Source organism: Tachypleus tridentatus, chromosome 7, assembly GCF_004210375.1.
Source record: "Tachypleus tridentatus isolate NWPU-2018 chromosome 7, ASM421037v1, whole genome shotgun sequence".
Taxonomy (NCBI): Eukaryota; Metazoa; Arthropoda; class Merostomata; order Xiphosura; family Limulidae; genus Tachypleus; species Tachypleus tridentatus.
In genome coordinates, this window is record NC_134831.1 from 86,978,717 (window position 1) to 87,002,505 (window position 23,789).

Here is a 23,789-nt window from a genome sequence, read left to right on the forward strand (position 1 = left end):
CGAGAGTCATTGTCTCTTATTAGTGAAGAAAATCGTCCGATCATAGAAGTTATTCTGTTGTTGTCTTGCATCTGGCTTTCTATTTCGGTTAAACACTAGTCAAAAAATTCTTGTGGATCTAACTATGTTTCAGGAGCTTACGTTTCTCAATTTGTCTGTCGACTCTAGTCCTCAGAACCCTCTGACTCTGATGATTTCCTTTCGTTAAACAAATCTCGCAGTTCTTTGAAGTAAAGAGGTCTCATTGATTTGTATTTCGTAAATTTGTTGTGACGTCTACAAGGTGAAGGTACCTTCTTCCTTTCAGTTAACGGAGTTTCTGATATATATGAGATAATTGGTTTATATTTATGAGGCTGTCTTGTTATAAAATATTTGGCATGTGATCCTTCAAGACTTGTGATAATGTTTGTTATTTCACTTGAGGCATTGGTATTTTGGATGTCCTTCCTATTGGTGAAAACATTCGCCTTTGTTTCTTTCTAAAATAACAAGAATCAGGATAGGTTGATGTTAGTTATCATTATATAGAAATTAACTCTTGAAAATTAATACAATGAAACTACCGATAACTGGGCTATATAAATTTAGTGGATATCAATTCAAATACGTTTTCGAACAACACTTTTATTGAAATATCCAAATTTTGAGCAAACTAATTGACTCTATAAATTGATTTCTAATAAGTAAAAAGGGAAGGGAATGTTTATCTTGTGCATGTCGAAATATTTACAACTTTACTTCGGGGAAAACTCTGTAGAAAGTACGATATGTCTCCAGTACTAAACAGAACAAAATGTGAACAATTACTAACAAGCGTTATTAGAAATTTGAGAATTTCAAAAATAATCAAACTAAAAAAGAAATTGAAATAAAAAACGTTGGTACCAACAACTATACTTTTAAGAATGATAAATTGCGTGATGTATATTTTAATTTAGTTGCTGCAATTATCGAGAATTTTACTCTACGTTGTTTTTGTTGTTTTTTTTTATCAGAAAACTTCAAAACGGACAATCTGTGTCTGCTCACCATGAGCATTAATACCAGACTTTTAGAGATATTAGTGTTCGGTCCTATTACTGGGCTCCACCAGATGTCCTTAATCTATGGGTGCCTTTGTATTTAAAATTCGAATATTTTAATATTTGTTTGGAAACAGTTTAACATCGAGATGGCGCTGCGAAATTCATCAATATCGATTTGAACTAAAGCGCAAAAAGAATACAAACACGACAATAATGATGCTTCATAAAAAGTAAAATAAAATACATTTTTAACTCTATGTGGTGCGTAAATGAGTCCAGTGTTTTTAATTAGAAAGTTTCTAGCTAGCATAAATGTAAACTTGTTAGAGAATTTCTATTGTTTAAAATTTTGGCATGACGAAAGGGGTGTTTGAACATCAGATAAGATACATCAAAGTTCTACAGTTATCCAAGCAAAGAAAATTTGGCTAATGCCGGTTTGTTAAACAGCAAAAGAAAATAAGCAAATATAAATGTCCCGGCATGGCCAGGTGGTTAAGGCGCTCGGCTCGTAATTCGAAGGTCGTGGGTTCGAATCCTCGTCACACCGAACATGCTCGCCCTTTCAGCCGTGGGAGCATTATAATGTGACGGTCAATCCCACTATTCGTTGGCAAAAGAATAGCTCAAGAGTTGGCGGTGGGTGGTGATGACTAGCAGCTGCCTTCCCTCTAGTCTTACACAACTAAATTAGCAGTTGTAGTATATGAAGGATGGAAGTCCTCACATTATACATCATACGTATATATGTCTCTCTACTACTAAATGGAATGAGTACAACCCAACTTTACGAGGTAATGACTCATAAACAGAGTCATGCAGTACAAATCTATAGAATAAACATTTATTAAAGGTTTGGAGACGGCTTGAATGGTAATGAAGAATATAATGGTATTATATATAATGAATATAATAGTATATAATGGTATTATATACCAGCGCAAGTGCTAGTCCCTTGGACGGAATTTACGTAACTTCATAATTAATGAAAAGTTATCTAACGACATGAATAATTGTCTCCCTTATATGTGACCAGATCAATGAAAACCATGAGATAAAATACTGATAAAACGCCTTCCTTTCCCCGTAGCGGGCTTAGAACCATAATTTGAAACAGCTTCTATCCAAGTGGAACCGTTTTAAAATGTTCATATTAGAAGCATCTTTCATATATCTTCCCAAATGTTAATACAGTAGAAAATATGTAATTTTTACAGTTTTGTTGTTCATACATTTCACTTTATACTTTGAGTACACAGATTAACAAGAATATCAGGTTATACTTTTGTTGCTAAGCGACATGGCATAAAGTTGTTGTTGTATACCTATACCAAGTTAAGATTCATCTGTAACTGTGTCAATAACTGTGAAAACACATGACTCATAAACAGAGTCAATAGAGTACAACAATTTCCAAAATGTTTTGAGATGGCTGCAATGATAAAGAAGAAACCTGTATTACATGTATATATCTACACACAACGTCTCTAGAAGCTTGTTATCAAGTATCCATTTAAACCGACTGCAATTTCCTTCTAAAAATCGATACCATTAAATTTAAACGTTTCTTATAAGGTGGAAGATTAGAGTGTAAAGTTTATAGCCTTAATACATTATATTTATAACGGTGTCTAAACTTCACGCAGAACACCAGCATAAAATGTATAGAAAGTAAGTAAATATATGTGACTGAAGGTATATTACATTCTTGTTATGTTCGTCTATTTGTGCTCTACCCACCACGACTATCGATAGCCGGTTTCTAGCGTTGTAAGTCCCAGACACTCGGTATGAAATAGTGAAATGTGATGACATTTCCCGTTATCACAATACTTACTTCAGGAAGATGAAAATTCTGAACGTTTTTGGCCCTCTTCTCTTTTATACTTTTACATTTTCTCTTCTCGTTTGTATTAACAGACTCATCTTCATCTTTTTGTGGTACAAGTGAATATTTAATTTTTTTTTCTATCATCTTTATTTGTATGGTCTTCTGTGTTAGCTGATTTTACTCTTTTACATCTACAACAATTGCACTTCCAAATAATGACACTACAAAAGAAAAGCGCTAATAAATAACATGGATGATTTAATTTGACTCTTATTTGTACATCAGTGTTATGTCAATTAAAAATGGAATATAATTATAATCTAGAAATAATAATATTTAACAACGACATCCACAGGGACGTTCTCTCCCAGTGGAACGTTAGTAAGTATATGAACATATAACACTAAAATAGGCGGGTTCAGTTCCCCACGGTGGACATGGCAAGTTGACCCCTGCTGCATCTCTTTAAAATAAAGATAACAAATGTAAACAGGAATAAAATGTTATAGCTCAAGAGGGATAATTGAATAATTATTATACTCGCTGATAAATTTCAATTTTAAGACCATATTGAAATAAACTGAAAATCATTAATTAGTTAAAGAACTTTTTTGAATGAAAATGCCTTTTATATTTATCTCAAGTACTCGAATTGTAATAATTTAGGTTACCCATATTTTACACGTTTCAATTTCAAGTATTTCTACTGACACGCACAGTACCTTATTGTATTTACATATAAAAAACAGTTTGAACAATAACATACTTACAAGGAATGTTTTCATCAGAAGAACTTGTAATATTGTAAAAGTGATCCACAATTTAAGCTTTAAGTGAATCTCCACACTTAAAATACACTTTATTGTAAACTAATGATGCTAATTTCCCTTATATATTTCTTATTAATGCAAGCGTTTGTAACCTTTTGAATATTTATCATTCTAATGAAAATAAAGTAACTAATATATTTTTTATTTCTCAGCCCCTTTAAATTCATTATTAAGTATATACACACATGGTTCAACTATTAATAACTTAGAAATTATATTAAGATCTATTCAACAAAACATAAAAAAATACTGTTTTGTTCTTACCTTAGAAAAATTAACAAAAGTGGTATTCCTACTGCAGCAGTTACCAATGGAATCGTATGTTCTGACATGGATGGTGCTGAAATGGAAAAATACAAGTTAAAAAGAAAGTTAGTTAGTCAAGTGCAATTTGTTTTTGTTATATGATAGTATTGGAGGAGGCTACGTTTCATTTGGTATACTTACAGTGAAAATAACAAGATAACCACAGCGTTCTGAGTTACTGGAATCGAATATTTATTCTATTTATTTATTCAAACACGTATAAGTTTAATGCACATGGATAAAACAGTACAGGTAAAGAAGTGTAAAGTATCACTTTAGATTTACTTTTTCCTTGATAATCCAAGTAAAGATATTTACTTATCATATCTTATGACAATCAAATACACTGACTGTGTTTTCATATCAAATCAGGATGATCATTTGATGCGTCACGTGACTGACCACCATTACAGCAGTTATATATATTTGTAACAAGACAAAAGGCAAAAGTAACAAGTTCTCAGACTTCCAAGGATGTATGATTGTCGACACTGACTTACTAGCAATTTGTAAACTGAATACTGTTTATATGTTTCACTATTCAAAGAAATCTGTAATTAGTGTCTAAATGAACTACAAACGAAAGAGAATATATTGGAAAACTATTGGTAACAATTCAAAGGGAAAGTACATGGACGGTCTTTTTATTGTAAACTAATGTAAAACTCTGTTCGAGTCAACCAGTTTTTATAAAATAGTCAAGGTTTAAATAATACAACAATACTAGGAGGAGGAAAATACTTATGGCATACAATTACTGGTCCAAAAACTTACTTCAGACAACAGAAAAGCTCAAACTGTGAACAGTGAATTAGTGGGAATGATAGACGTGGTTTGGTGAATCGTGTTTTACCTGAGTTGCTATGAGTGGTGAAATGGTAAGATATTTATTATTTAGAATAGAAAATAATGTCCACAATGTACTGGAATATTATAAGAGATCGGGTCTTCACACATTACTACATTTTTTACCTTCATGAATAAGGGATTGAAGAAATTTAATGGGAAGAAAGAACAACACTCGTCAACACAAACATCGTCACAGTAATATTTTTCCATCACGACATTTTGTCAACAACCTTTCCACACATATTATTTCACGTTAAAGGTACGTTTTACGTAATCTTATATGTAGCATAACTTACTTTTCCTTGGAGAAGGAACGTATGTTTCTTCCTCCGTTCCTGGTTGACTTGGATCTAAGAAAAAAGCTTGAAATGTTTACAATGTTAACTTTGACAATTAAAAATAAAATAATAGATGGAGTATATAATAACTAATTTATTGCTTAGTTTGTTCGAAACAGTTTTTCCTTTTTCGATTTATTTAAAAATTAGAATTCACAAATACTGATCACACATATAAACGCTTTGAAGGAAAGCACAACTTACAACACAGGTTATGTCTCAGTGTGAGTCCTTCAGGACATTGGTAGTTTTCACTTGGTTGTACGCATGCTAAAATAAAGTATAAGATGGTTCGTAGTTCAAGTATTGTTGACATAAGAAATAATATTTTGCACTATTTATTTGTAATTTAGCACAACACTACATCATGGGCTATCTATGCTCTGCCCATCACGGATATCGAAACCCGGTTTCTTGCATTGGAAGCACGCAGACAGTTTGCTGGGCCACTAGAGTAATTTTTGACCTGATATGACACTTTAGGCTCATAACAAATTATTAACTACTTTTCTTCGTGAAAGCTCATACATTGGAAATCCTGTAAGGTATAAACAAAATCTAACAAATATAGCTTATCTTGTTCTTTATCTATTGTATCGTAGGTCACAGGAGGTTTCAACTCAATGTATTTTCATAATTAATAATAAATAAGGATTTACAATGCTAAAGTTAAGGGTTCGATTTCCCCTCGGTTGGTACAGCGGATATCCCTTTGTAGCTTTGCTATATGAAAAACGCAAATTTTGGTAATTAAAGGCCCGGAATGGCCAGATGTGTTGAGGCATTCGACGTGTAATCTGAGGGTCGCAGGTTCGAATCCCCATCACACCAAACATGTTCGCCCTTTCAGCCGTGGGGGGCATTATAACGTGACGGTCAATCCCACTATTCGTTGGTAAAAGAGTAGCCCAAGAGTTGGCGGTGGGTGGTGATGACTAGCTGCCTTCCCTCTAGTCTTACACTCAGATCAAAATTAAAGATATGCTCAGTAACAGATATAGTTAATCAAATAAGCTCTTCAAACTTTCTTATTTCAAATGATAAGAATGTATCGTTTCATCGCTTGGATGTGAAAAGTGGCTAAACAATGTCTCTGAATACCAGAACTTACTGTGTGTTTGTAACAAAAGAAACATTTTTCTGCTATAACACTGTAGCATTTTGTAATTTCAATATTTTCACAGACGATTAAAGAAATCATTCAACACTTTTGATTTTTTAAAATTATTTGTTCTATGACTTGTAAAGAAAACAACAAAACCTTTCTAATTTCTAACATAAGGTTATCTCGTTTTCTGACTTCACGGAATGTCTAATTTCATTAATTGTGTAATGCTATTGATTAAATTTATTCATATCTATGTATGTATTTAGTTATTGTATATAATAATAATAAATCAAAAATTATTTCGTAATGATAAATTTATATCTGCAGACAAATTTGATTTTCAATATTTTAACACTGCAGGCTTAACGCGGAAACAATGGCGCTGAGCTGTATGTTGGTAGTTGGAAAGGTGATTTCATGGATTTTGGAAAATTAATGTACAATCATTAAATATATATCGAACTTATAACACTTTACATAAATTGTAGTAAAAATGGATGGAATCCGATCCATAATTTAAAGGTTTTTTTTACTTCTAAACACTACCAAAATCGATTCTTATAAGCATTTACCTTCCAAGAAATGAGTGATGAAAATTGGTTTTTGTGCTTTTATCTCCCAGTTTCTTGTGTATTCAATAACGCACTTATACACACCGGTATCAGAAAAATCAAATTTATAAATCATCAAATCTCCCGTGGCTTTGTTTACCCGAATTTTATTATCGTCTGTTGATATTCCACCGTAGGGGCCAAACCAATAATACTGGAAAACATCAAACGTATATCTTTTGATTCCAATGCCGTCAGGGACACACGGAATCACCTGTGGGGCGCCAAGTACAATATTTTCAGGCTTAAGTTTGATGTGTGCAGGCATTGCTATTATTAGAGCATAAAATGCCATAAAAATCAATGTTTTGAAAAAGAACTTCACCATCTCTATATCTTAAAATCTGCTTGCAGTAGTAGCTTTAACTTTTTACAAAATGTCTCCTAATTATCTGTGTTGCTAAGATACTGTTTCATTGTTAATATTATAAATATTGTAAGCACGTAAGAACAAATAATATGATATTAAAGTTACGGAGTTCCGGATTAAACACTAAAAGCTGATAAAAGTTATGGAGTTACGTATTAAACGGTAAAAGCTGACAAAGTACAGAAACTAAAAGGTGTGAAATTTATGATGAGGCTACAGAAACCACAATTCCATCTTTACACAGCTTTGATTTGAATTTAAAATATATAAATTCAAAAATGTGTGAAAAAAACGTCTAGTGGTTACGTTATTTTTATCACAAAATAAGATATTGTTGTTTCACATCATGCTTAGAGGCAACAAAGAAACACCACAACAATATATCATAAAAGTTACGGAGTTCGGATTAAACACTAAGAGCTGATAAAAGTTAAAGTTACGGAGACAAATTACAGAAACTAAAAGGTGTGAAATTTATGATGAGGCAACAGAAACCACAGTTCCATTTTTAAAGAGCTTTGATTTGAATTTAAAATATACAAATTGATACGTGTGAAAAAACATCTAATGTTTACGTTATTTTATTACAAAATAAGACATTGTTGTTTCACAATAATACTTGCTAAATAATCACAATTATTGTTGTGAAAATAGTTCAAACAACTCGCCTGGCAGGTAAATTACATATACGGAATTTAAAAAGTTTCTATTCTTCCCTTAAGTTTCCCAAATTTGAGTTAAAATATTAAAAAATAAAAGCATCATAAACAAACTGTTTACATACTGGTTGGAACAGAATTATAAGAAAAAGAAATTTATTTATTTTCTCCCATGAAGATACCTAGGGGGCTGAATATAAAAATCGTATAGTTAATAACATCATAGGCCTAATATCAATGTCTTCTCTCAAGTACAATGAATTGTGATTACACTCTATCAGTTTAGAAAACGTCTTCACCGTAAGATTCGTTGCTGTGACAAGCTGCTTATATAAATATTGTTCTTATTGTGTTTGATCGTCGGCAATGGATAGGACAAGGTATAGTTGATATAATATTGTACATGTTTGTTTTGAAAATTCGTGAGTGCTTACGAAGCACATGAGGTAGATATAGCCCAGAGTGCCGGTTTTGTAACTATGGCTGGAGGTGCAAGCAACCCTGTTAATGGAATTATTTGCAATTATTCAGTGAGAGACTGGTCAATCTGTGAGTCAGCCACTTTCTCTTGAAGTTATTCATCTCATGAACAATCTGAACCTGTTCATTCCGAGAAAGATTTTTATAGCCTTTTTCCACCACAGGATTTTCTCATGTTTCCCTGTACACCTCCTGCAGAGTCAGCTCGGTCTAATATTGCGTATTTAGGTATGATTTCTCAGGTATGTGATGTTTTATCCCTTTTTATGAATTCCTACAATCCTCATCCTTTTTTTGTTGTATGATAGTTCTTAGTTCTTCTTTACCATATTTAGTTTTCCCACTTTCTTTGGATATTAGGGTTCATACAAAGCAATTTACTTCATAATTGGTTGAGAGTTCCAGCATGTCTTGCTTCCTATGTGCTGTGAATAGTTTGTTTGACGAACCATCAAGTAGCCTATCCGTTTTAAGACTCACAGGTGTTGGAATCTATTTTGCCAATTTGGGAGTACCCCCTGACTTCCAGTGCTTTTAACCCATGCCTCTGTCTTATCCTTACTTTTGTGGTATTTATCTACCATACATTTACTTTCAGATACTCTGTACAAAAGTCCTGAGGTTTATGAGGAACAGCCTCTCCTTTGTTACTTCTAAGATGACTCATTTTTCATTCTCTACTCTCACCTTGCATACATTTTTCTGTTGTTGAAACGTACTGGGTCAAAATGCAGCCTTCTGTCAGATTTATTTGCTGCCCACTTAGGAAATCATGTGTAGCTCTGTTTCTTAGTATATTTTCAAACGTATTCCAGACCCTTTGGAATTGCATGCTAGGAACACTCTATCCTTTCGTTTTTGGTAGCTCATTTGCCACAGTTGGAATCGAGACAAGCCCCTATTCCTGTTTCCCATCCTGGTGCTTCCCAGCTTTTACCTGTTCCTCTTTCCAGGTGTTTTTTTTCAGTGTAGATCATCATAATATCAACAGTACCAGTTGATAACTGGATGGGAGCTCAGTTGTGTGACTTTCTTCCCCTTGGCAGTGTTTCACCACAGATTGGTGGATTATTTGAACATGTCCTATGCTTCCTTTACCTTCCTCTTTTTATCACAGATATCCATTTCTTTCCTTCCTCAGGATCCCATTAACAGCCAGCTTCTGTTGGAGGTAGTTCAAGACCTTCTGTCCAACAGAACATTGAATCTGGAAATCATCTCTTTCACAGTTTCTATTCCAGCTGTTTGTTGTTGTTATTAAAACTGAAGACTGGCTATCTGTCATAGTCTTTCAATCAGTTTCTAAGTCTCCTTTTTTTGTTTTATAATATAGAGTAAAAGCAAAAAACATAAGTTTTTGCACATTGTAGTGAATATGTTTGACTTCCTCCTTCAATTATACTTTATCTTATTGTGGAGGCAGGGCTGAATTATTTATTAGGCACAGTGCCTGGGGCCTATGAAAACTATAGGTCCATGAAAAGTTTCCTTAAAAGTTAATTTTTGGTTTAACTTATATGGCTGGTAGGGCCAACAAACAATAGGTGCCTACGTCCTACAATCGCCTTGATACAGCATGGTGGAGGAACTTGGGATTGTTGTGGTTCTTTCCCTTCAACTGTCTTTTGTGTAGCTTATTCTGAAGATGTTATTTGTCTTAGGTTGGTTCTGGTCAATTTCTCTCTCATACACATTTTTTCAATCCAGGACATCAGGTTTTCTAAGTTGATATACCATTTTCTATTCTTAACATACTCTCTCTTCAGGAGTCAGGGGTTTGATATCCCTTCTGGTCTCATTAATTTCAGGTGAAGATGGTATGATCCTCATTCTACACCCACCCTCTCTATCTGTGTCAGTTTCCAGCAGCACAGATTTTGGATGTAGTTGTCAAGTACAGTCCATCATGTCCTAGCCACTTTGTGTCTGGGGACACTTCCATTTTTTCCCCAATACTAATTGGATTTACTTCTCAGTTTTTGTCTACCAGAATATACAACACATTTCCCAGATTGGTGAAGAGTATGGCTGATTTAGAAGTAGTGTAGTCTCCCACATCATATCTACATATCTAATTCTTTAGACATAAGGTGTGTCCTTTGTACTCTTTCAAAGGGTGCTTCTTTTCTTCCCTTGCACCAATTCAGTGTGTGATTCTATCTGATTATATAATACAGCTAATGTACCATATCAGAAGTTAGTTTTTCTATACATAAAATGTACTTCCTCTCCACTGAAAATGAGTGATTCAATTCTCCACTAAAACTCAAAACAGTAATTTGATAGAACTGAATAGAGGAAGTTGCACGTATAATGAGTGTATAGCACTTTCCTTTGTGGAGGATTATCCAGGGTAATTTGCATGAGAGACATTAAAATGAGTCATTTCCAAAGGAAGGGAGGAAAAAAGGCTTGTGGCATGTTTTTCTTTCTTTTTTTTTCACATAGAGGGCAGCACTAAATGAGACTAGTTATATGAAATACATTTTCTGTATAGGAAACATAACTTTCACTGTTGCCCTGCTTAATATCTTATTTTGTTGAAAATCACCTATATTTTCATGAAAATTGGGATCATCTAGAAATTTTTCCTTCTCTCTAGTATGTTTTCTTGGCCTCCAAATTAACAAGGTGCCTTATATCCAATTTTATATTGTAAGCCTTGATATGGATATATCATCCAGTTGTAAAAGAGACCCAAGGCATCTCTCAGCCCTAACTTGTTAATTTAGAGGCCAAAAAAACATCCTGGACGGAGGGAAAAATTTCTAGAAGATCCCAAAAGATTAAAGTCAGTGAGTTTAGTACAAAGGTAGATAAAAAAAGATTGAAGTAGGTGATGCAACTTTGAACATTTTACAGTTTTAAGTCAGCTTTATCATACTAATAAGATATAGTGCATAATGTAAGCCAGTAGTGAAAATGAAAGGATGGTTTTCTGTGGACAAATATTTAGTCCCATCTCTTTAAGTAAAGTGTACTTTCTCTGAATTCAGCTTGACAGTGAGGATGAATCACATATATTAACCTGGTTTAGCTTGTTTTATTCAGTTGTTATAGTAGTGAGGTACAATGTATGTATAATGTAAATACTGTGGTTCTTGGGACACAAACAGCACAATATAAAGATAGACGTTAATATAATAACAGTTTCATTATTTGACTATTTTCCATATATTGCAACAAAGGTATTTCTGTTGAATTAGACAATGACTGAAGGTGGAAATTTTGCATTTAGCAAACACATTATGCTATGATCTTTTTTATGGATGATTTATGGACAAAATTGAAAGTGCTTTTGTTGTTATTTTTTAAAGCTTTTAACATCTGGGGAAATAAGGTTAACACAGTATATGCAAATCAAGAAATTTTAAGAGTTTGGAAAATTTGTACCTTATGGACCATCACACTTTAATGTTATTACCTTAAAATTGAAACTGTTTATTTAAACCACATCTGAAACATAAAACCATTTTTATCAAAACCTAATTTCAAAGATACCCAAGAATAATTAACTTCTTAAAGTTTTAGGTCAATTAGGAATTGTATTTTTTTAATTAGATTTAGTTCTCTCTGAAGAGATTTATTTTTGTTGTTGATTAATTAATGAAATTCTTATTGTAGTTTTGTTCTTATTTATTTTTCAGTTGTGTAAATAATCAGAATACTTAATAGTCTTACACAGTATTATTTGTTTAAGGGTTCATTTATCTTTTAAGAACAACTTTCAGGTTTCCTGCTGCCCTTGGAACTATTTCATTGTAAATCATGTTCAGTTTTGATGGCCATAATAATGCATTATTATGAAAATACTTCTTTCATTGTAGTAAGTTTCTACAAACGTTGATGAGGTCAATCTTATTCCACACATTTTGATACACTTTTCACACAATCTCCACTGCATTTGGATGTTGGCTTTCTAGACTATGTTTAAGCAGATCAAAGACAAAAACGAAACAGCATTTTATGCTTCAATAAAACTGAATTGTGTTGGCAATCCAAATATTTTATGTTAAGGCCTTTAAAACAAATACAGATAATAATTATTCATTAATGGATATAAACTAAACTGAGTTCTTTTTTGTCTTCAATAGTGTTTGCTAATTCAGAACCTGTTAGAGGGTTTGAAGAAGGTGCACTCAGATGTGCTTTGCTGATCTTAGGCAGGTTAGTAAACCTTTACAAAAGTCTACTATTTAAGTTCATATTAAAAGATATTACAAGTAATGTAAACATTGCTTTTGGACTAAATACATTTTATGTGGTTGCTGTAGAATAGTCATTAATATTGTATATGTATGTAACATAGACATATATTATGTATATAGATATGTAATTAACAGTTACATTATGGAAGACATTAAACCTTGAAGAATGATATATGCTCATAGGAAGAAAAGTATGCAACTCTCATGAAATGCCTTTCAAAAATGAAACTAGTTAATGAAATTATTTCCTTAAAACTTGATAACAAACTTTCATTAAAGTAAGTAGTTTCAGCAAAAGTTTTATTTTGTAAATATTTTTTGGATTTTTCTGATAAAAATTCATTATTTAATGTAGTTATTTACACTTGGACTCTGAGTAGTTCACATGCAAAGTAATTTTTACATAAAGTATAAAAATAATATGTTTTACCTTACTGTTTCTACATTTCATTTGCATAACCTCTAGAACCTCATAAATGAACATCAATTGTTGTTTTTTAAGGTAAATGTTTGTACTTTTTTTTCTCTTTTATGCACCGTATTACTAACTCTATTTGTCATCATCAACAGAGAGTGCAGGGAAATGTTTTTAAAATTAACAAAAATGTGTACATACCTTTTACATCTTTATAGAAATTTATTAGTATAGTCATCTTTTTCACATATTCATAATTTAATGTCTTTATCTTTTCATTTATAGTTTATTTTTAACTCTCCTTTAAAATTCATTGTCACTATTTATTCTGATATGTTAACTGATACCAATAGGCCTTTTATGAAGAAGTTATTTTGAGAAATTCCCCACATAGGTGTGTTGCCAAAACAGGATGGCTGTTATAGATACCATCTTGTTTATAAAGCTTTCACAATCTGTGTAACAAGTTAAGCTTATAAAAACAATTAAATCACTCAAATAGGATTTTTAAAACATAAATTATACATAGTCAACTAAAATATAAAAATTAGATTTAAGTACAATTCAACTGTCTCTAACTATAGCATTTTGAGGTAACAAACCACTGTAAGTGCTGTAGACAATAGTACTGCAGGCTGTTACTTCGACTTCAGTACAAAAACTGTACACCAATTTCATATTAACTGTTGGTGGAGTGGAGTGTAAACTGAGCTCTTTATAACATCTTTGTACACTTGTATTAACTAATTACTTGTACGTCATAAATTTGTTTCCAAAGTATAGAAGATTGGCATAGCACCCATAAAAGGCTGTAAAATCTATTTCTCTTTTGCAGTGGATTCAGTTCTAAGACTGCATATATCGTATGTCTCAAAAGGACATGTGAAAATACATTGGCATCTAGACAGTTGTATGCATTGTGAGCTTATGTGTTTACAGTCAGTTTCTGTTAAATTGGAGATTTTTTTTATATAACTTGGATCATGTGACAAGCAAACTATGTGAGCAAAATATTTATTTTAAATGTTTCTGTTGTAACAAAGAATTAAAACTTGGATAACATAAACATTAAATTATATACTATAATGTTAATTTCATTCACATGCATGGATTGTAAAGATGTTTAGTTAAATTTTGCACATAATTCAGTAATTTGCATATAAATTAATTTTAAAATGCTGCTGTTCTGATCAGATAAACAGATATGACTTTCAGTGTTATTTTGTTTATCAACACTACTCATCAGTGAGTTTCTGATGTGAGTACTTAAGACTATGTCATTTAAATGCTTCTGTGTGCATTTTAATCTGGAATTTTTTGCCCGTTAGCTTCAGTCAAGAACACTTTTTATATATCTGGGAACCAAATATATACACGAGATTTACATTCATTGTCAGTGACATCCGTCAATGTATTTATGGCATTTGTACTCGTGATTATAAATGTCACATATATGTTTGTAATTGATACATTTTTTGTTGACTTCGCTCTCTTGAACTTCGAGTAATCCAGTTACATGTCTTATCACAGCTGTATGTGAGAGTGACTTATTTTGTCATGTAATTCTTGGAATTGTGATTTCTTCATGAAGTTATTTGCTTTTATTCTCTTTTTTTTATTATTTTTTCTGTTGACTAAATCACTGGACTTTTCTACAGGCTTTAAAAGAAGTTCAAAGTAATTGTTAATCAGATTGTTTACTTCTGCTATAATTATTTTGGTGAACTTTGTATTTGGTCATTCTAATTTGCTTGAGAAACATCTCTAGAATACTTTAGAATCCTCTTTTCTTAGTCTTGCCTGAAACATCAGTCTAGTCTAGTTATCTGAATGGTAAATGGTGAACAAGTTTTTGTATTTGTCTTGTCCATCCCATAGTTCTGATGCTCATGAACTGTCATGGTTAGTAACCTGTATGGTCACTTCAGCCTGATTGTTAATTGAGAACTTTTTATTAACGACTAGATACCAGTTATTCATTACTTTTTATCCTGTGTTTTGACAAATAATCTGCTTCCATATTCTTGGAAATCTCAAAGAACTATTTATTTTGTAGTCGTGGCTGAAAATCAATCATTAGTCTTCTTGATACAGAGACTGGTTGATATATATATATATATATATATATACATACAGTAGTTTAAATATTCAGTGACCATCATGGAGGTCTGTTTTCTCTTTTTTTAACTCAAGGGAGTTTCACGTTTGTATCATGTGAATTTTGTTGCATATTGCTTTTCTTTGTATTAGAGGATGTGTGTCTCAGGTTAATAGGCTGGCTTTTATTGGTCACTAGCCATTGTTAGGGAAGGTTGTATAAAGTTTTACTTGTACAGGTCTCATGCTTTTCTAGGTACAAGGAAGCACTGTGCTGGTCTACAGTACATGGAATCCTCTCTTACTTCACAAAAGAAATATTGTTTTTATAAACACCTAAAGTTAAAAAAAGGATAAAAACAGTTACATTATTTAACTAGTGTTTCAAGCAACTGCCCTTCATTAGGTTTGATATTGTTTAAGGTTATTTAATTTTCTCAAGTTTCAACACAACTGTTCATTGTTATTTGTGAATCTTTTCCACTTTTAGAAAGAAATTAAGGATGTTTATTGGATAGCATTGTTAAATTCTATAACAGTATGACATCATTCTTAGTCCTAGAATTAATGACCTTTGTGCATCTCTTAAAAAAATTTCAAAACAACTTTGTATTTTTTTTTTTTTTTATCAATATCACCTATATTTTAATTCATTTTTCTATTTCCCATATATTAGTATTGTTTCCTATATATTAATATCACCTATTTTTCTATTTTTATATTAGTATTTCTATTTTCACCTATATTTTTATTCATTTTTCTATTTCCGTATATTAGTATTGTTTCCTATATATTAATATCACCTATATTTTTATTCATTTTTCTATTTCCCATATATTAGTATTGTATATTGTTTCCTGTATATTATATCACCATTTTTTTCATTTTCTATTTCCATATATTTATTGTTTCATTATATTAATATCTGTATTTCCATATATTAGTATTTCCTATATATTAATATCACCTGTATTTTTATTCATTTTTCTATTTCCCATATATTAGTATTGTTTCCTGTATATTTTTTTTACATTATCATTTTCTGTAATTCCCGTTCCTTTTTATTTTTTATTTTTCTATTATGTGAAAACTGTTTTAACATCTTTTTAACTGTTGTCACTGCCATCTTTCATGTGATGCACACATTTTTTATGTACATCTAAACATGACAGGAATGTCTTCTGTTATTATTGACATAAATGACATCAACATCTGTACTTGTAATGTGCCCTACTAATCATTGCTCTTTATTATCCTAAAAAAGGAATAGTCAATCTAGTTAAAATATTTTATGTCACCTTTATTGGGTTATATGTAGTACTGATAAAGATTTAAACACTCATTCAGTTTCACATGTACATAAACAGTCAAAAGATTGTTAGGCTAGTTTGGCCTGCTTGAAATGAATAGTGTATTTTGTTCAGTTTAAAGTCTTGCTCAGTATGTTAGTTATTGCTATTTCTTTTCCAAAAGTTTAGTAATGCATTTGAAAGCCACGCTGTGTAACATTGAATAGATTCAAAATAGTTATTGGTATCTGAATAGACCTATTTGCTTAAAAGTTCCACCAGTCTATAGAAATACAGAGATAAAAGTTATAGTTTTGTAAATCACCTTTTGAGTATATGCATAAAGATTGGCTCTGCTTACTGTTACTGGGAAGATTTTAAATTTTTCATGAAACATTAAGAACAAGTTATGAAGTACTTTATAAAAATGATAAAAGTAGCATGAGATAGACTTAAAAATTCAAATAACTTAACTTTATTTTAACTAAACATTTTAGTAAACTGAAAACATTGAAGATCTACATGTTGCATTCTTTGGAAATAAGAAGCTTTATGGCTGTCAGGTATTTACAGTGTTAAAGAGTATAATGTGTGTGGTAGAAGGAACACTCTAAATGTCCCTCTGGTGTTAATATATATAATAAACAGTTTGTGTCATGCTTCTTTTTTTTAATAGTAATGGTATACAATTTATATCATTGTTTTGTAACAAAACTCCCAATTGATATTGTTAGGTCAACTATGGTATTTATGTTGTGAATGTTTAATATACATATTGGTTTGTTTTTTATTCTTGTTAACTTTGGTGATAGAACAAAACAATTTAATTCAGAAATTATTTAGATTTAGAATTGATATTTTGTCTTTATTGAGCTTAGAGTAAGTTATCGCACAGTACATTTTTAAGCTTAATTATAAAACAAATAATACCCTAGGCTCACTTATTGCACCACCATAAGTTAAATAGCATTTTATTTATATTTTTTTAAGTTGTTTATTAACATTGAGGTATAGACAAAAGTAAGATAAAAGTTACCAAGGGTTTCAATGGAGTAGTGTTTCAACTAAGCCTTTGTTATAATAATGTTTTACACCCAATGCTTATATTTAGGCCATTAAATACACCTTCTGTTACTAATGTTAAGATCAGATGATAGCTAGTTGTGTCTTAGTGTGAATGTGTAGTATTTAAAGTGCGTAATTCCCTCCAGTTTTACACTGTTAAATTAGGGATAGCTAGCTGACTTCCCTCTAGTCTTACACTGTTAAATTAGGGATAGCTAGCTGACTTCCCTCTAGTCTTACACTGTTAAATTAGGGATAGCTAGCTGACTAGTTTTACACTGTTAAATTAGGGATAGCTAGCTGACTTTCCTCTAGTCTTTCACTGTTAAATTAGGGATAGCTAGCTGACTTCCATCTAGTTTTACACTTCTAAATTAGGGATGGCTAGTGCAGATAGCCCTCGTGTAGCATTGCATGAAATTGAAAAACAAACAAACATAATTAAAGATGTATTAACTGTGGAAACTCTACCAAGTAAAATAGTTCCATATATTTTTTGATATCACATCTTCCAATTATTTTAGTTTAGTCACAGAGTCCATCAGTCTCCTTTCACTAAAACTGATTTCTTATTATTACTTTCTGACTTATAGTGTACAATTCCTTCTTCTTGTAATTTTTGTTAGTTAATTTATGTATAGCAGTTTACTTTATTTTGGTGCACTGGAATTTATCTTGCAGAATTTTTGTAGTTATATTTTCTTATAACTTCTAGATCTTTTCATGACATGGGACTGGGCAACCTACTTTCATGACTATGGACAAGAAAATAGTAAGTATTGAAGGGTAAACCCACAAGTTGCTGTAGTTCTGCTTGAAAAGTAAGTGGAACATAAAAGTGATCAAAGTTAATTTTAAATGTCACTATAACTTGCTTTATTATAAATTGTTAAAGTCTTTCCAATAATTATTATGCATGTTTTGATTTTTAAAAAAGGAAAAAGGAAACGTATAGCCACCTGAAAAGTTGTATGTTTAGTTACCTAGTTATATGTTGCCCTTAAGAAACCTGATACTATTGATGTCTTACTCCAAGACATGTCCTGCAAGATGTCAAGTTTCATTTTTTAAATTAAAAGTTAAGTCTTATTTAGTTTCTCAACTAGCCTTTGACAGATGTAAATACAAATTTAGAAAGAATGAAGGTAAGATGATAAATAGTTGTAGACTGTGATTAAAGTAATGTTTTATTTTTTCTTTCCTTAATGTTAGTTTATTTTTAGTATTGGTTAAATTGTTTGATATATATATTTGTTTATGAGGATTATTTTGCATTGTTATCTTAAGATAAGTGTTTAGAACAAAACTAAACCTCCTAAGCTAGCTGAATTTTGTGTTTGGGATTATAGCAAAAAATTTGCTTGCATTGAGGGTACCATAACAGATGAATCAATACCTTTTAATCATCATAAGTATGGTGATATGTTAGACGTATATAATATTCATTACTCGTTTAATTTTTATTTGAACTATGTAGGTATTTTGTTTTGATCAGAAGTTGGAAACAGTTGTAGATTTTATTACCAAAAAGTTTCTCTCTGTAGATGTTTTTTATCATAGTTATATATTAAACATAACTTGAGAATTCTCTGTATTAATACCATAATTATTAATGAATCAATTTTAACTGTCGAGAGTTTAATAATAGTTGAATGTCTGTTGTGTAGTCAGTTAATCATACATGCATACAATTTGCACATATTCACAAGATGATAGGTTCCAATGCTTCACATTAAATAAACATTCTTAGATTTTCATCTCCACGTGTAATGTGAGAGTAATAAAACATTGAATACAAAGTAGATAAATATTATCAATATATTATTTTTCTAAGGTAGATAGAAATAAAATCTTAAATTTATGGTATAATGTTTATAACTAAAATTCTATTTTACATTTTGAAGTTAATAATCATGAATGTGTTAGTTAATTTAGCCATAATTAGTTTTATTTAGTAGAAAACCACTTAAATTCAGAATGTTTGTTTATTCATATATTTAACAGTGCTTACCACAAATTTGCACAATTAATTGATACTTTCTTGCATATAAATACGATAGTTTTCCTTAACCTTTTTTTTATGATAACTAGGTGCCTGGGATTTTTATAATGAAAGAACACCTCATATCTGTTAAAGCATGTCTTGTTAGTTGGCATAACTAAGAATATAGGTACTTGTAGGAATATCATGAAGTATATAGTTTGTACAGGTTGATCTGTAAGTAATTTTGAAAATTTTATATTTAAGGTTGTTCTGTGTGTAAGCTTCTTTATAATATAAGTTATATATGGTTTTAACTATCAGCTTTGAGTTGTACTTATGAGATAAAATTCATGTTTTTTGTTTATGTGTTGAAATATCCTTAAGTCATTCAATCAAAGTAATTTTTAGAAATATGTAAAGCATATAAGTGTTTGAGTAATTTTGCACAGTAATTATATGTTTAGAAGTTACACTGTGCACAAAAGCTTCTCTACTACAATAAAAATACAACTGTTCATGAGTAGTTTGTTGATCCTGATTCTAAAAATTGTTGAATATTACTGATCACCTCTAGTTTTTGAGCTATGTTAGGTTTATTCTAAATATTCTTATATATTATGAAAATAACACTCTGATAACTTTATTTATTTATTGAAAATTGCATTTAAGAATGTTAAAAAACAATGTGTAATTATATACTGAAAATACACTTAAGCTATGTTTAAAACTTTCATCATGGTATTATTATTTATTTCTTTTTACAAAATACCTGACTGACTTATTGCATCTTTTATGTATGTTGTTAGTTTCATGCTATAAGAATCAACAGTAATCTTCTGTCATCACATGATTCCACTGTCTTTCTTTATGTTACTGTTCTATTATAGACATAACTTAAGGGAAGTGCTCACCAAGATTATTGCTCACTGCACCTAGATCATTTGATAAGAAGCTTAATTAAAAGTGTGAGAAGTGTAACTGTAGTGACATCTTGGACCCAGTTTTCCTCTTGTTCTCAGAGATATCATTAATCGTCACAACATAGTTTTCATCTCTGTAAATTTCTAAGAAAATTTTAACAACCAGTTTGAGTGATTTCCTTGCAGGAAGTTCTTTCTGACTGAGTAATGTTTCAAAATCACCATTCATCAGCACTTCCCAAATCTGTGACCCAACAAAGATACCACCTTTTAGATTTTACTTCACTGAATTTTTGAAACTTATAAGACAGATGGAGTGAGGGAAGAAACATATCTTGATGATTCAGTGAAAGTTGGAACTCAACTTTCTGTTTTCCTGGAACATAATTCTCTCACTGGCCATTCCTTTTTTTTTTTAAATGAATTTTATGATATTGGCTATCCCAGACAGACTACAGTGTTTAGTATACTCACTTTATAGACTTAGCAGTAGTGGATATTTGATTGCTTCAGGTATAAGCTGCATGTTCTACTATGTTCACAGCATTAATAACAGGAACCAATGGCTTAGTGTTCCCATTATGTAAAAGCACAGTTTTCACACTAACTTTAGATGAATTGGTAAAATGTTTTCTTTCTTGAGAGTATATTCAGTACTTGATTCTTCAATTAGTGTATCAACATTTGTACAGAAACACAAAGTATCTTGCATGCTGTAGTGAGAAGCAAGACTTTTATGATAAATTCCATTGCCGTAAATGAAAATTCCCATGCTGTTTCAGTATAAAACAAGTCACAGATCTGATCATTTAGCTCATCTTGTGTGATCAAATGAGGCAGTTTATGCTGAGATGCCACAGGGGTAAAATTACTAAATGAAGGAAGTAAAGATGATTCATTGTCTTTTTTGCAGTATAACTTCTATTTCCCACTTTGCTGCTGGATGTGACACAAGAAAATCATCCCCATGAGATACTGGTTTCATCACAATCTCTGGATATTTAGTGTATTGTTTAGTTTTGTCTGAATATCCAGAAATATTAATGCAAAAATAACAGTTAGTTAGATGATCTTTGGGCTCACACTGTATCATTGAAATTGTCAATGACACAATTGCTCTTCTTTTATTTAGCCACTGTGTGAAGCCAGATTTGGAAACTGTGCAACACAAATGTAGCATAAACTGTTTAGGTGGTTTTTGGACTTGAAGTGAAAGCAGTCAGTACATAAAATAATTTTCTAAAAAGTATAAAAGAATTATGTTTAGAGAACTAGTTTAAAATATTTTAAAAACAAAATTTTGATTTTATTTGATTATATCACAGGAATGATGTGAGGAAAATGGACTTTCTTTTGAGTGTGCGCAGAGCCAGACAAAGTAATCAACTGAGTGAGTGAGTGAAAAGCAGTTGAGAGAGAGGTGTATCACTCTGCCCATTTTAAGCTCAGTTGAAGGACTCCTCAAATATTCCTGGGCAGAAAAGGTGAACATGGAATGAAGCAAAATTGGTGCAAGTCATTATAATTTTATCAAGAACAAGTAGCACATATGAACAATATATATGGAGTTTTACACCAATACAATACAGTTACTGTTTGAAGTTATCAAAATTTATTCCTTTTGTTCATTAAACTTTCTATGTAAACTTAATTTCACAGTATAAACCTATTGAACTGAGCTGATTGTATGGTATTACACATATTGTTGATAAAGTAGTGAGATACTACAGTATCTTAAAATCTAGAGGTGATGGACAAGTTCTGATTACATATCTGAAACCAAAACTATTTAATTACCAAGAATCACTTGAGTTTTTCTAGTAGCAAATGATTTGTAATGCAGTGTTACCTAAAACATTGTTTAGGGCAAATTTGTGTGTGCAGACTTATAAAAGAAATTGATTGATTGATGAATTTGTGTTATAAAGATAAAAGTTTTTTTTTTTTTTACTTTACAATGGTGTGTTTACACTTTATATTTTATAATGCATGCTTTTGAACCAATTGCAATGTTTATTTATTTATGAAAAGTGTATAACTACCTTTCAAGTTGTTTTAGAAATAAAATTATTGCTAAAAATACAAGTTTCAAATAATGCAACATTTTTTTAAAGGGTCTTATTTTTTTTAGGTAGGTCTTGTTCAGGCTTGTGAATGAAAAAGATTTGTACAATGTTAATAATATAATTTACTAATTTTTTAAAATATTATTAATTTGACCTGTCCATACTTTTAGTGTGAATTAATGTTCTTTACTCCCTTAAGGGTGAGAGAAGCAGACAAGAAGAAAAATATATTTTCAGCATTAAAAAAGAATCAACGAGACAAGAAGAAGTTGGTAGAAACCGTCCTAAAACAGCTCAGACAGTTAACATCAAACAGTGATTAGTATAATTGTACTTTATTCTTCCCTTTGTTACATATTTTGGTTTCCTATAATTACTGGCTTGATGGAAAGTATCCATTCAGTTTTTTGTGTGTTTAATGAATTAGTAAAATGTGACTGTTCAATGTCAAGAACATTGATATCAATTATTCTGAGAAGTGAGTGAACCAGGCTTTCAGTTAACATTAATAAAATATAAAGATTCTTATCATTCTTTACTGTAGTTTTGTTAAAAATGGACAGTTCTAGAGCAGAGCTTACCATATTCATGTCTGCCATAAAGGGAAATTAGGCCAAGAAGTGACAAAATATATTGACCAGTTTTTGATTGTTTGGCTATATAGTTTTAAAATTTTGTGAGAGACAAAAACGTTTATGACACTAAATTATTAAAATTATTTGACCCATGTGTTGCTTTATTTCTCAGTTTTAAATCACTTTTTGTTTAGCCCATTTATTGTGTTATAGAATAGGGAAAGAGTGTGATTCTAAGGGAAGTTTGATATTATAATTAAATTGTGATATTAACACAAATAATAAAAAAACGACATTAAACTCGGGTCAGTGTTATAGTTCTCTTCTAATTTTCCATTTGATTTAATAGCCAGCTCATAACTGTTTGGTCTCAAGGTAATATATAGATAGTAGAAAATGAACTTGAATCATCTAATAAACTGTTGTTGTGACACAACTGAATTCCTTGTGTTTTTCTGAATATAACTTAACAACTAATTGTAAAGTTACATACAGATATTAGAATATAAACAAACCTTGTGGTCTAATAAATAGCAGCTATGATAGATCTAAACTGTCTTCTTTATGATTCAACACACTGATATAGTTGTGTTAAGAGAGTCATCTGTATAAACAATATCTGTAAAGATGTGTTTTCAAAACAAACACCAAGGGCCTTTATGAGATTTTTAGAATGGTACTTAATACAGTTTTTCAAGTGTGGTCCCAGTTATTACTGGAAGAAACATCATCATGTGGATACAAAGTAAAATTGCCAACC

General features: G+C 31.1%; 1 protein-coding gene and 1 long non-coding RNA gene across 28 annotated transcripts; one reads left to right on the forward strand and one right to left on the reverse strand.

Moving 5' to 3' along the window:
- Window positions 1-246: 246 nt before the first annotated feature.
- On the reverse strand, window positions 247-13,498 carry LOC143256109 (uncharacterized). Of its 3 annotated transcripts, none has more exons than XM_076512863.1 (5): window positions 13,235-13,498; window positions 5,387-5,452; window positions 5,141-5,194; window positions 3,954-4,029; window positions 247-482 (listed from the first exon to the last, which is right to left on the reverse strand). In XM_076512863.1, exons 1-5 carry the CDS (start codon window positions 13,269-13,271, stop codon window positions 413-415), a joined length of 303 nt encoding a protein of 100 aa, XP_076368978.1. In that variant the 5' UTR covers window positions 13,272-13,498; the 3' UTR covers window positions 247-412. The 3 variants fall into 3 exon arrangements, with proteins under 3 accessions (XP_076368978.1, XP_076368977.1, XP_076368979.1); XM_076512862.1 differs by lacking the exon at window positions 247-482 and adding an exon at window positions 3,095-3,322; XM_076512864.1 differs by lacking the exons at window positions 247-482; window positions 3,954-4,029 and adding an exon at window positions 3,095-3,322.
- On the forward strand, window positions 7,935-23,465 carry LOC143256110 (uncharacterized). 25 transcript variants are annotated; one of them, XR_013031065.1, is made up of 7 exons: window positions 7,948-8,310; window positions 12,505-12,577; window positions 16,917-16,982; window positions 18,200-18,256; window positions 19,576-19,702; window positions 21,714-21,989; window positions 22,654-23,041. It is a non-coding gene; the product is annotated as an uncharacterized LOC143256110 (long non-coding RNA). The 25 variants fall into 25 exon arrangements; XR_013031074.1 differs by lacking the exon at window positions 16,917-16,982 and having other exon boundaries at window positions 7,942-8,310; window positions 21,798-21,989; XR_013031063.1 differs by lacking the exon at window positions 16,917-16,982 and having other exon boundaries at window positions 18,200-18,305.
- Window positions 23,466-23,789: the final 324 nt, after the last annotated feature.